General features: G+C 40.2%; 1 protein-coding gene across 4 annotated transcripts in view; it reads left to right on the top strand.

The window, feature by feature from the left end:
- The window catches only part of Ecpas (Ecm29 proteasome adaptor and scaffold), a 118,551-nt gene that overhangs the window by 47,580 nt on the left and 59,397 nt on the right, over positions 1-11,574 (top strand). For all 4 annotated transcript variants that reach the window (XM_021159333.2, XM_021159335.2, XM_021159332.2 and 1 more), the window contains 2 exons: positions 1,533-1,614; positions 4,244-4,363. In XM_021159333.2, coding sequence (XP_021014992.1) covers positions 1,533-1,614; positions 4,244-4,363 — 202 coding nt within the window. The remainder of the gene's footprint in view (positions 1-1,532; positions 1,615-4,243; positions 4,364-11,574) is intronic.

Below are 11,574 nucleotides of genomic sequence, written 5' to 3'. Positions count from 1 at the left end.
TAATCCCAGCACTCGGGAGGCAGAGGCAGGTGGATTTCTGAGTTCGAGGCCAGCCTGGTCTACAAAGTGAGTTCCAGGACAGCCGGGGCTACACAGAGAAACCCTGTCTCGAAAAACCAAAAAAAAAAAAAGCTCAAAGTATCTCTACAGGTATCATTTCTGTTGTTCCCTTTCTGCCTCCTAGCTGTACTGTCAAGTGATTAGAATCTGGAAACGGATAGCACCACAGTCAGTGGCTGTCATAATGAAAAGACATAGTGCCAGGTGACAGGTGGTGGCGCAGGCCTTTAATCCCAGCACTGGAGAGGCAGAGGCAGGCAGATCTTTGGAAGTTCAAGGCCAGCCTGGTCTAGAAAGCAAGTTCAGGATAGCCAGAGCCACATAGAGAGAGACCCAGTCTGAAAAAACCAACAAGTAAAATGTTAACAACAATAACAACAACAAAACAGTCAGAAAAGTAAACCTTAAAAAAGAATGGTAAAGCAAAATAAGAGGAATAGTGCAATCTTTCCTCAGTGGATGAGAGAGGTGAATCAGAGAAGCAGTTAAGCAGCAGGACACCATTGTTACACAAATGCAGCGTCAGTGGAAAGCAGAGCCAGTGAGTGTTAGGAGTCAGAAGACAGTGTGAGCAGCTGTCAGTAGTCAGCTGAAACCAAAGATCGAATTAGGCTTGTAAAATGGGTGAGTGAGGCCCACTGTGCTGGTGATGGTGGTGGGATAGATACTTACTTCTTATCCAGTCTCTATATCCCAACTCACCTTTCTTTATAGACCCCAGATAGGGGTGCATCTCTGTGACAAATGGCATTGTGACTTCTCAGATTTAGATATTGAAGCTATTGGGTTAGATGAGGGATTGCATAATGCCAGGAATCAAAGAACAGAACTGGAGAAATAAAACAGCTTCGGAGTTTCCTAGGGTGTGAGCATTTGAAGCATAAAACTATTTTGTTGTTTATCATTTTAAAATTCTGAATGGTTAAAAAGAAGCATCAACCACCAACCTAAGGGCGTTTGGAACAAGTGCAGTGAGTGTCTGCTCTGCGAGTTACTCCATGGTGTTGGCCCTGACCCACCTGGGTAGGAACTTTGTTCAATTTTTTCCCCTCCACCAGTAGTGCCAAGTTGGGCCATTGCGGAAGTAAACTGTTGAGTCAAGAAGGAAGAGCGAGACGAGTGAGCTGGAGTTCTTTTTTTTGTTTTGTTTTGGTTTTTCGAGACAGGGTTTCTCTGTGTAGCCCTGGCTGTCCTGGAACTCACTCTGTAGACCAGGCTGGCCTCTAACTCAGAAATCCGCCTGCCTCTACCTCTGGGATTAAAGGCGTGCGCCACCATGCCCAGGTGAGCTGTAGTTTTTAAAGCTAAGTTTGACAGTAGTCACCTTCATTTCTTCTCTTCCACAGTATCCGTTGTCAATTCATTTGGTGTGTTTCTGCCATTTTCTTTGATGACAAATATTAGGGTATTTTTCTAATCATTGAAATGGCAACAAAAATAATTTCAACCATCTCTGTTGAAATCTTCCGTAGCTTAATTGACTGGAATAACCCTGCCATCATTAATAAGATGTACAAGGTGTACCTTGGGGATATACCACTGAAAACAAAAGAGGTAAGCTGCTTTGATTTAGTCTCATGTCAGCATAAAAAGTATTGTGTTGACATGAACTGTGTTTATTTTTTCCCTAGTTTGTAAGCTGAATCCATGTTTTTTGAATGATTAGTTTTAAGCCATGTTTGTCTATATGAATTAAACTCCTGAAACGTGAGTTTAATAGATCTGGTATTTTCAGTGTAGATACATAAATAATGATAGTACATTATATAGATGAAGGATCCACAGACTTTCTGCAATTATTTGGGGCATTTGAGACATTAAAGTATTTGAGGCTATAACTACTCAATTTCTATAACATGAGAGAAGCAATAGGCAGTATTTAATGGACATGGTAATATTTCAGTAAAAATGTGAATACTGATACTTGGATGTTATATAATTTTCATGGTCTACAAAATATTATTTTTTTTCCATTTAAAAATATAAAAGCAATTTATTAAAGTCTCAGTCCTTGTTGAAATAAATGATGGGCCATGTGTGATCTATGAGTTATAGTTTACTACTATCTGGTTTAGAATCTAGAACAAAAGGTTGTTTCTGCAGCCTCAGAGTAATAAGATCATTGCTTAATAAGGTCTTTTCACTGTGCCAGTCCAAAACACACAGTGTGATTTGTGTATTTTGTTGCTTTCTTTTAAGAACATAAGTAGGAGTTAATAGTTCTTTAGATTAAATTGGTTTAGCAGAAAGAACAATGAATTGAGACCCCTGGATTGTAACATTGAGTGTCTGTACACAAACAAATGTGTTAAAAGGAGAGATTTGGCTAATCAGTCAACTCCCCTGTGCCTCATATTCTTTGTGTAGAACATGCAAGAATTGAATAGAGTACAGTCTGTTGATCTCTTTGGAGTCATAAAGAACTTTTTAGAGGATCTGCAAAGACGAGATTATTTGTCAGTTTTTTTTTTTAAGTTGATATTTGCATTGATGTCATAGTGGTGGGTATATATTGTGTGGGCTCATACTACAGATCAAAGCAAAACCATACCATATACTTACGGAGGAAGAAGAGAGGGAGAGGTATAAGATGGGAGAGGAGGACACAAATGAAGAAGGAGAGAGAGAGTCAGAAAGGGAGAGTGGAGGTAGAGTAATTGTATTTTATCTTAATATCGCCATGAAGCATTAGAAATTATTTTATTTGAAGAATAGGTACATAAGCTATATATATTGTGACTGGTATTTTGACAGACCTTTTCTCTCAAAAGAAAAAGAACATATCAATGAAAACTGAAGTGACTTTTACCCCCTCCTTTTTGGAATGTTAAAAGTTGACCTCATAAGGAAATATTAGAATTATAGAAATTTGAACTCATTGACGTAGTAACTTAGCAGTATATTTCCTGAAGAGAATGGTGTTGCAAGAAATACTTTAAAAAATATGCATTGGGGGTATTTTATGCTGATGTTTGTTTAACTCGGTAAAACAGTATTTTACAGATAGCCAGTGGTATTACAAAAGCAAATAACCTAAGGACCCCATCCAAACTGTATGGCAGCGGAATTTTATTTAAATGCATCTGCCAGAGCTCACCAATTTGGCTTAAACTCCAAATTACAATTAGCCTTTAAGAAACTATTATTTATTAAGCTTTGATTTAGAATCAAAGATCTACAATTACTTTTTAAAAGGACAAAAATCATCCTTACTTTCTCACCATGTGTCTGTGCAAGCTGGGACTTACCTATCAAGTCAAAGAGCTACTGCAGCAATTCGAATAGAGTATGGAAAAACCCAGTTCTTTTCTAGTTACTTCCAAAAAATTGAAAATGATTCTGTTCTTTAGTGCAGTTTTTAAAAGTTTGTCTTTTAAAAGAAAAATATTACTTATTAAAATATATTAATTTATTGATGTTTCAGATTGTCTTAATCAGTGTTTCTATTCCTGCACAAACATCGTGACCAAGAAGCAATTTGGGGAGGAAAGGGTTTATTCAGTTTACACATTCACATTGCTGTTCATCACCAAAGGAAGTCAGGACTGGAACTCACACAGGGCAGGAAGCAGGAGCTGATGCAGAGACTTGGCTTGCTCACATTGCTTTCTTATAGAACCCAAGACTACCAGCCCAGGGATGGTACCACCCACAGTGGGCCCTCCCTCCTTGATCACTAATTGAGAAAATGCCTTACAGATGGATCCCATGGAGGCATTTCCTTGAGGGAGGATCCTTTCTCTGTGATACCTCCAGCTTGTGTCAAGTTGACACACAAAACCAGTCAGTACACAGATGTCTCAGTTGTATTATTTAATATAACAATTGCTATTAGGTGACACTGATAAGAGCTTTTGGAATCTTCAGTAATTAAAGCAATTTTTTAAAAAAATATTTTGTTTTATGTGTAAGTATTTTGCCTGTATGTATTGTGTGCTTACCATGTGGGTGTCTGCTTCCCACAGAGGCTAGAAGAAGGCACTGACTTCCCTGAAACTCAAGTTATGGCTGTTTGTAAGCCATCATTTGGGCCCTGGGAATCAAGCTCAGTTCCTCTGCAAGAGTAACAAGTGCTTTTAAACTACTAGGCCTTCTCTCCAGGACCTAGGAATCTTCAGTACCCTAAAGATAAAAGCCACAAGTAGTTTTAAAATGTTGTTATAACTAAACATGTTTTTCTCAGGGAGCAGTTCTAAAGCCGGAGCTGAAAAGAGACCCAGTCAGTACTAGAGTGAAGTTAAAGATTGTTCCTCATCTCCTGCGGTCTAGACAAGCTGCTGAAACGTTCCCAGCTAACATTCAGGTAATCTTTATTGTCTAGCAGAGGAAAAGTAGTTTGAACAAATAGCTTTAATTACCAGAAAAAAAAAGAATTAGTGGATATTCAGGAAGTAGGCTGATGTATGTAACATGACTAACAAGTTTTATTTCATCTTAATTGTAGCTGTATAAATTATTTTATAAAAATGTACTTTGAATACTTTCATCCATATTAGTTTTCTGCGATTGCCCAGCACCATAAGAAACCACACTTATGCTGGTGGATGGTGTGCGCGCCTTTAATCCCAGCTTTTGGGAGGCAGAGGCAGGCAGATCTCTGTGAGTTCAAGGCCAGTCTGGTCTGCAGAGTGACTTCAAGGACAGCCAGGACTACATAGTGAGACCCTGTATAAAACAAACAAAACCAAAACAAGCAACAACAGGATAGAACAAAACAAATAAAAAAACCAAACAAATTAGTGTGTGTGTATCTTCAAAAATATTATCATCATAAGTAGTTATGTACATAAGAGGCAGTGGGCAGTTTTGACTTTGTCCTCACAAAGTCTTTGCTTTCTGTGCTTACAGATGATATCAACTCACTGTTGCTTCTTGATTTAGTAACTGCAGAAGTTTTCTCCCTCATCTCCTGGCCCCCATTCAGTCTGTCTTCTGTATTGACACCTAAGTATCTTGGTAGTGGAAAATTATTAAACAGTGTGGATGGGTGGGTACTGGGTGGGTAAAGGGTATTAAAACCTTCACAAAAGATCTTATTTTTAACCAAGTTATGTCTACCTCAAGGCTGATAATCTAATTTATTTATATTGTTTGTTTCTTGTTTAAAATTGTGATATAATGTACTTGACATTTGCTGTCTTAGTCATTTAATACAGTTACACTGGCTTTAAAAACTTCATTGCTACAATTCTTTTCATCTTGTGAAACTGAAACTCAGTATTTATAAAATGTTGTCATTGTCCTTTGCCCCCCTGGCAATCATTATTCTGGCTTTTGTCTCTGAATTTCAGTTCTCTAGGAACTTCTTATATATGAAATTTAATAGTATTTGTTTGTGACTAGATTGTTTCACTCAGTACAGTGTCATTGAGGTCTGTCTGCTATGGCATTCATTTGTCAGGAGTTCATTCTTTTCCAAATCTAAATGTCCCATTTATTTATTTGGATCCTGGCGTACTTTACATTTTAGTTTTCATTTATAATGCTGTCATGAACATGAATGTTCAGGTATCTTTTTGGAACTTTGTTCTCCATTCTTTTATGAATAAATTCTACTTCTGAATTGTTTGATTGTATGGTAATTTTCAGGTTTTGAAGAGTTGGGTTTCTTGTTGCCTGTATGTGATTCAGCCTTTCTCCATATCCTTAATAACGCTTAGTTTTCATAGGGGGCTTCATAGGGAGAGGGTAGTCTCCCTAGTGAATATGATGCTGTGTTTCTTTGTCATGTGCTTTTTTATTGTGTTCTCCCTCTCCTCCTCCCTCCCCGCTGTCTCCCCCTTGCCCCCAGCCTCAACACTTTCCCCTTCTAGTTTGTTTTTCAGATGGGGGTCTTGCTACCTTGCTTAGACTGGTTTCTAACTTAAGAATTTCCTAGCACTTACCAGCTGCTAGGGAAGGAGGAGATGGTTTATTCAAAAGTGTAGCTCCTGCTAAGTCAACTGTTCTCAAGTAGTCTACTATTATACTTCCAAAAATATTAAGGCAAGACAAACTGTCTTGAGGATTTGTTTTTTAAAGGATACAAAGTTAAGAGGGTAGGGAAGCAGAGTGTTGGCTCAAGCTATCCTCCCTGCTCATTCTCTCAAGTATAATTTTGAAGTTTTTGTTGTTCACATTAAGGAGTCTGTCTGTATCCTGAATATTAGTACCTTAATTAGATTTATGACTTATATTTTCTCTTCCATGCTGTGAGCCTCCATTATTTACTTTAAAATTATTTATTAGTTCTTTGAGAGTTTCATACAATGTGTTTTGATCATATTCACTCCACCAACTCTCCCAGATTCTCTACTGCTTCTCTACTCCTTTCCTACCAGCTGATAATTGCTAATAGCTCCACAGGTAGGAGTAGAATTGTGTGTCCAACTCCCTACTCTCTGCTGGGATTTGGTCTCATTTTGGCTAGTACCGGGTTTGTGCATGCTGTCATAACCACAGTGAGTTCATATGTGTAGATTGCTGGGTTTATAGCTAGACACGATTAGTGATTACTTTCCCAGTAGCTTGCACAGCACTTTTTTTACAAAAGCTCTCTGGTTGGGATGAAGCTTGCAGGTCTGTTATAAGCTTGGTTTTTGCCATGCCATTGTTTCTCAGGTATGTGGTGTCTTCAGCAATACGTACGGTCTTACTGTCAATTTCTGAAGAGTTATTGAGAGCAATGGCAGTAGCCTGTAATGTTTGAGGGTCTATGGGACTTCTTTTACTAATCTACTGGAAACAGTGAGAGCCTTTCTTTCCAGTCAAGTCTATAATCAAGATTAGCCATTATACTATGTGGTGGTTTGAATGAGAATGACCCTGTCAGCTCATATATAATGAGTGCTTGATCCTTCATTGGTGGAACTGTTCTGGAAAGGATTAAGAAGTGTAATCTTGTTGGAGGAGATGTGTCACTCTGGGGGTGGGCTTTGAGATTTCTTTTTTTTTTTTAATTTTTTATTAGGTATTTTCCTCATTTACATTTCCAATGCTATCCAAAAAGTCCCCAATATACCCCCCATTCTCCTACCCACCCATTCCCACGTTTTGGCCCTGGCGTTCCCCTGTACTGGGGTATATAAAGTTTGCAAGACCAATGGGCCTCTCTTTCCAGTGATGGCTGACTAGGCCATCTTTTGATACATATGCAGCTAGAATCAAGAGCTCTGGGGTACTGGTTAGTTCATAATGTTGTTCCACCTATAGGGTTGCAGATCCCTTTAGCTCCTTGGGTACTTTCTCTAGTTCCTCCATTGGGGGCCCTGTGATCCATCCAATAGCTGAGTGTGAGCATCCACTTATGTGTTTGCTAGGCCCCGGCATAGTCTCACAAGAGACAGCTATATCTGGGTCCTTTCAGCAAAATCTTGCTAGTGTATGCAATGGTGTCAGCGTTTGGAAGCTGATTATGGGATGGATCCCTGGATATGGCAGTCTTTAGATGGTCCATCCTTTCGTCACAGCTCCAAACTTTATCTCTGTAACTCCTTCCATGGGTGTTTTGTTCCTAATTCTAAGAAGGGGCACAGTGTCCACACTTTGGTCTTCGTTCTTCTTGAGTTTCATGCGTTTAACAAGGTGTATCTTATATCTTGGGTATCCTAAGTTTTTGGGCTAATATCCACTTATCAGTGAGTACATATTGTGTGAGTTCCTTTGTGATTGTGTTACCTCACTCAGGATGATGCCCTCCAGGTCCATCCATTTGCCTAGGAATTTCATAAATTCATTCTTTTTAATAGCTGAGTAGTACTCCATTGTGTAAATGTACCACATTTTCTGTATCCATTCCTCTGTTGAAGGGCATCTGGGTTCTTTCCAGCTTCTGGCTATTATAAATAAGGCTGCTATGAACATAGTGGAGCATGTGTCCTTCTTACCGGTTGGAACATCTTCTGGATATATGCCCAGGAGAGGTATTGCTGGATCCTCTGGTAGTATTTATGTCCAATTTTCTGAGGAACCGCCAAACTGATTTCCATAGTGGTTGTACAAGCTTGCAATCCCACCAACAATGGAGGACTGTTCTGACTTTGAAAGTTCTTAAGCCCATACTGGGCCCAGTCAGTCAGTTGGTCAGTCAGTCTCTCCCTCCCCCTCCCTCTCCTTCTCCCCTCACCCCTTCCTCTTTCTCCTTCCTCTTTCTCCCTTTCTCTTCTCCCTCTCCCTCTCTCTTCTCCCTCTCCCTCCTCCTTCTTTCTCCCACTCTCTCCTTCCTTTTTTTTTCTCTCTCTCTAACTTGTGGATCATATGTAAGCTCTCAGCAACTGCTTCAGGGCCATGCCTATCTGCCTGCCTTCATGATCCCTGTCATGATGGTCATGGACTCAGCCTCTGAGTAAGCCCCCAATTAAATGTTTTATTTAATAGTTTGCCTTGTCATGGTGTCTTTTCACAGCAACAGAAAAGTGATGGAGACACACTGGGAAGTCTGCTCTTAGTGTGCTGTCATTGATCGTAGCAGACAACTGAGATTGGTTTATTCCATGTGCAGTCTTCTGTGCATTGTTCAGGAAGAAGCAGGAAAGTAGTTCACAGTGATGGACTTCTGCAGGGGCCAGGGTAGGACAAATTCCTCATCTACACCTATCAGCCTATCATTCAGGCACATTGGGGTTTTGCCAAACTCTGGGAAGAATAATGGTGAAAAGCCGCTCTTTTAGTTGTTGTTGTTGAAGTTGCTTTCATTTTTATTTTATTTTATTTTTTAAGATTTATTTATTATATCTAAGTATACTGTAGCTGTCTTCAGACACACCAGGAGAGGGTGTCAGATCTCTTATGGATGGTTGTGAGCCACCGTGTGGTTGCTGGGATTTGAACTCAGTACTTTCAGAAGGAAAGTCAGTGCTCTTAACCGCTGAGCCTTCTCTCCTGCCCCGTTGCTTTTACTTTTTACAGCCCAGTTGTTGCCCCCCTACTGGTCTGCCCTCCCACAAGTTCTTCATCCTATTCCTCTTCCCCACTGTCTTCAAGAGGATGTCCTGTTCCCACTAGCCCCTCAGGCCAGGCCTCTCCATTCCCTGGGGCCTCAAGTCTCTTGAGGGTTAGGCGAATCTTCTCCCACTGAGGCCAGACCAGGCAGTCCTCTGCTATATATGTGTCAGGGTCCTTAAACCTGCTTGTGTATGTTGCCTAGTTGGTGGCTCATTGAGAGATCTCAGGGGTCCAGGTTAGTTGAAACTTCTGGTCTTCCTATGGGGTCGCCCTTCTCCTCACCTTCTTCCAGCCTTTTCCTAACTTAACCACAGGGGTCCCTGACTTCACTCCAATGGTTGGATGTAAGTATCTGTCTGAATCAGTCAGCTGGAGGAAAACCACTCTTAATGCATCTGTGTCATGCCTGTGGCCACTAGTGCTGTCACAATGTCATTTCCCAAGCCTCACACCCTGTTAAGGTAGTGATACTTACAATACTAAAGGAAGAGCATTCTCCACATTGTTGTGGACTGTCTCTTGCTCAGGTGGACGGACTGGTGGTGCAAGACTGCTGCAGTCAGTCAGGAGTAGGTGATAAGGGCTGGATTAGAAGTCTGGTAGATAAGGACTTTATATGATTTTTTTAGCATTGGATTGTCCAGGAGCCTCCATCAGCTAACAAAGTCTAGGGCTGACTGCTTTGTTCTATACAGCAAATGAGGTATTATACCATATTATGCTGCCTGAGTTTTGGGCAGTATTCACAGCAGAATTCCATTGATGATGTACTTAAGCCAGATAGCTATAGGGAATTGCATAGTCTTAGGAAGCTGTGATGTATACTTGAGGCCAAATTTAGGATGGCAGTGATGTGAGGCAAAATTGGGTTTTCCTTAGACTCAGTCAGGTCTTTCTTTGCCTTATTTTGGGACAGGTATAATAGATCCAGAGTATACTCCAGATCAGGAGTAGCGGTTATGGAGCTTTTAATTTCTACCATTGTGGCCATGGAACTGACCTCCAAGATATCTTAAAGTAGCTTTGGGACTCTTGATGGAATTCTGCTTCCTGCTGTGCAGCTAGAGGTTGCAGGGGTGATAAAGATTTTTCAATTGTAGTTCCAGTAGCTCAATCTGAAGTTAATAATTTAATAGTGGCATTGGTCCTGGGGTTCTTGTAGTTGTGGGTCTGTTACTGGATTTTAAGGCCTGGACTTAATTCCTTTGACTTACCTGAAGCAAGCAAGCTTTCTAAACTCCATGTTTTTCTGGTTCTAGTTGAAAAATGAAGCTAATAAGTACTTCTCTCTTGCCTTTTTCATTGCACCTCCTCCTTTTCCTTGTTGTCTTCTTCATTTTTGTTTTCGAGTTACAATCAAACCAGGCACTGTGGGCACCCTGTTTCATTAGTTCTTCCGAGGACAGTTTTGTGTCTGTAAGGTGATTTGAAAGATCTTAACTCAATGGCCGCCATCTTCCTCTGCTTTCTTCAGAGATTACTTTTAGAATGTTAATGTAGTTTCTTTTTATTTCTGGCCGAATGTCTTTATTATGTAAAGATGAAAAATTTTATACATCTGCATAAATTGAAACAACCATGTATTTTTCTTTTTCTATTCTGTTGACATGGATTATTATAGCAATGATTCTGTCTGTGAGACTTCCTTATCTTCAAAAGCTATTTACAATGAAAAACTTATTAATCAGTAGGAAGGTATGTGAGCTATGCTGCATCTGTGGACATCACAAAGCACCTCAAATGGAGTCCTTTATGTGGGTTCCTGGGATTGAACTCAAGTTGCTAGGTTTGCATGGCAAATGCCTTTACCTGCTGTGCTGTCAACAGTCTTATTCAGTAATGGTGTATAATAACTGATGTGAAGTTGGCTTACTAACTAGTTGACTAAGGAGTGTTTATCTTTTCTATTAATGTTCATAAAAAGATATTGGTACATAGCTTTCTTATGATATCTTTTTTCCTACTTATTGATTATTTGGGAGTTTCACATAATGTGTCCTGGTCATCTTCACTTCCCAGTTTTCCCAAGTCCATCCTCCCATACCTTTGTGACCTTACCCCTCAAAGAAGAAAAAAAGAAAGACCAAGTCCAATTTTTGTTACTCATATACTCACTGAAGCATGATCAACCTCCCAGTGGTCAGCCCCTTAAAGAAAATAGTCCTTTTCCACTCCTACCCCGAAAGCCATCATCTGGGAAGAGCTATGCTTCAGAATCCCATCACTATTTAAGAGTCCTCTTCAATGATTTTTTCAATGACTTTTTTTTTTTTTTTGCGGGGATGAGTTGGAGGAGAGAAATCATAGAAACCTTCTATGTCTCTCATTCTCAACTGAGTCTGCAGTCATTGATCGATACCGCTGCCAAAGAAGCTCCTTGCTCTTTACAGTCAGCTGTGACACGAATCTTAGACTTCCAGGGTTGTCATCATGGGCCTTAGTGGCAACACAGACATGGGCATCAACATGATCTTTGGCTGCAGCATGGACGGACCATGGACGTCAGTATGACCTTCGATGGCAGCATGGGCCATAGATAGATATCAACATTCAGTAGCACAGGCCACACACATCAGCATGGTTTTAGGCGGC

This window comes from Mus caroli, chromosome 4 (assembly GCF_900094665.2).
Source record: "Mus caroli chromosome 4, CAROLI_EIJ_v1.1, whole genome shotgun sequence".
NCBI classification, from domain to species: Eukaryota; Metazoa; Chordata; class Mammalia; order Rodentia; family Muridae; genus Mus; species Mus caroli.
Note: the sequence above shows the minus strand (reverse complement) of the source record. Positions and strands in the feature narration are given on the sequence as shown.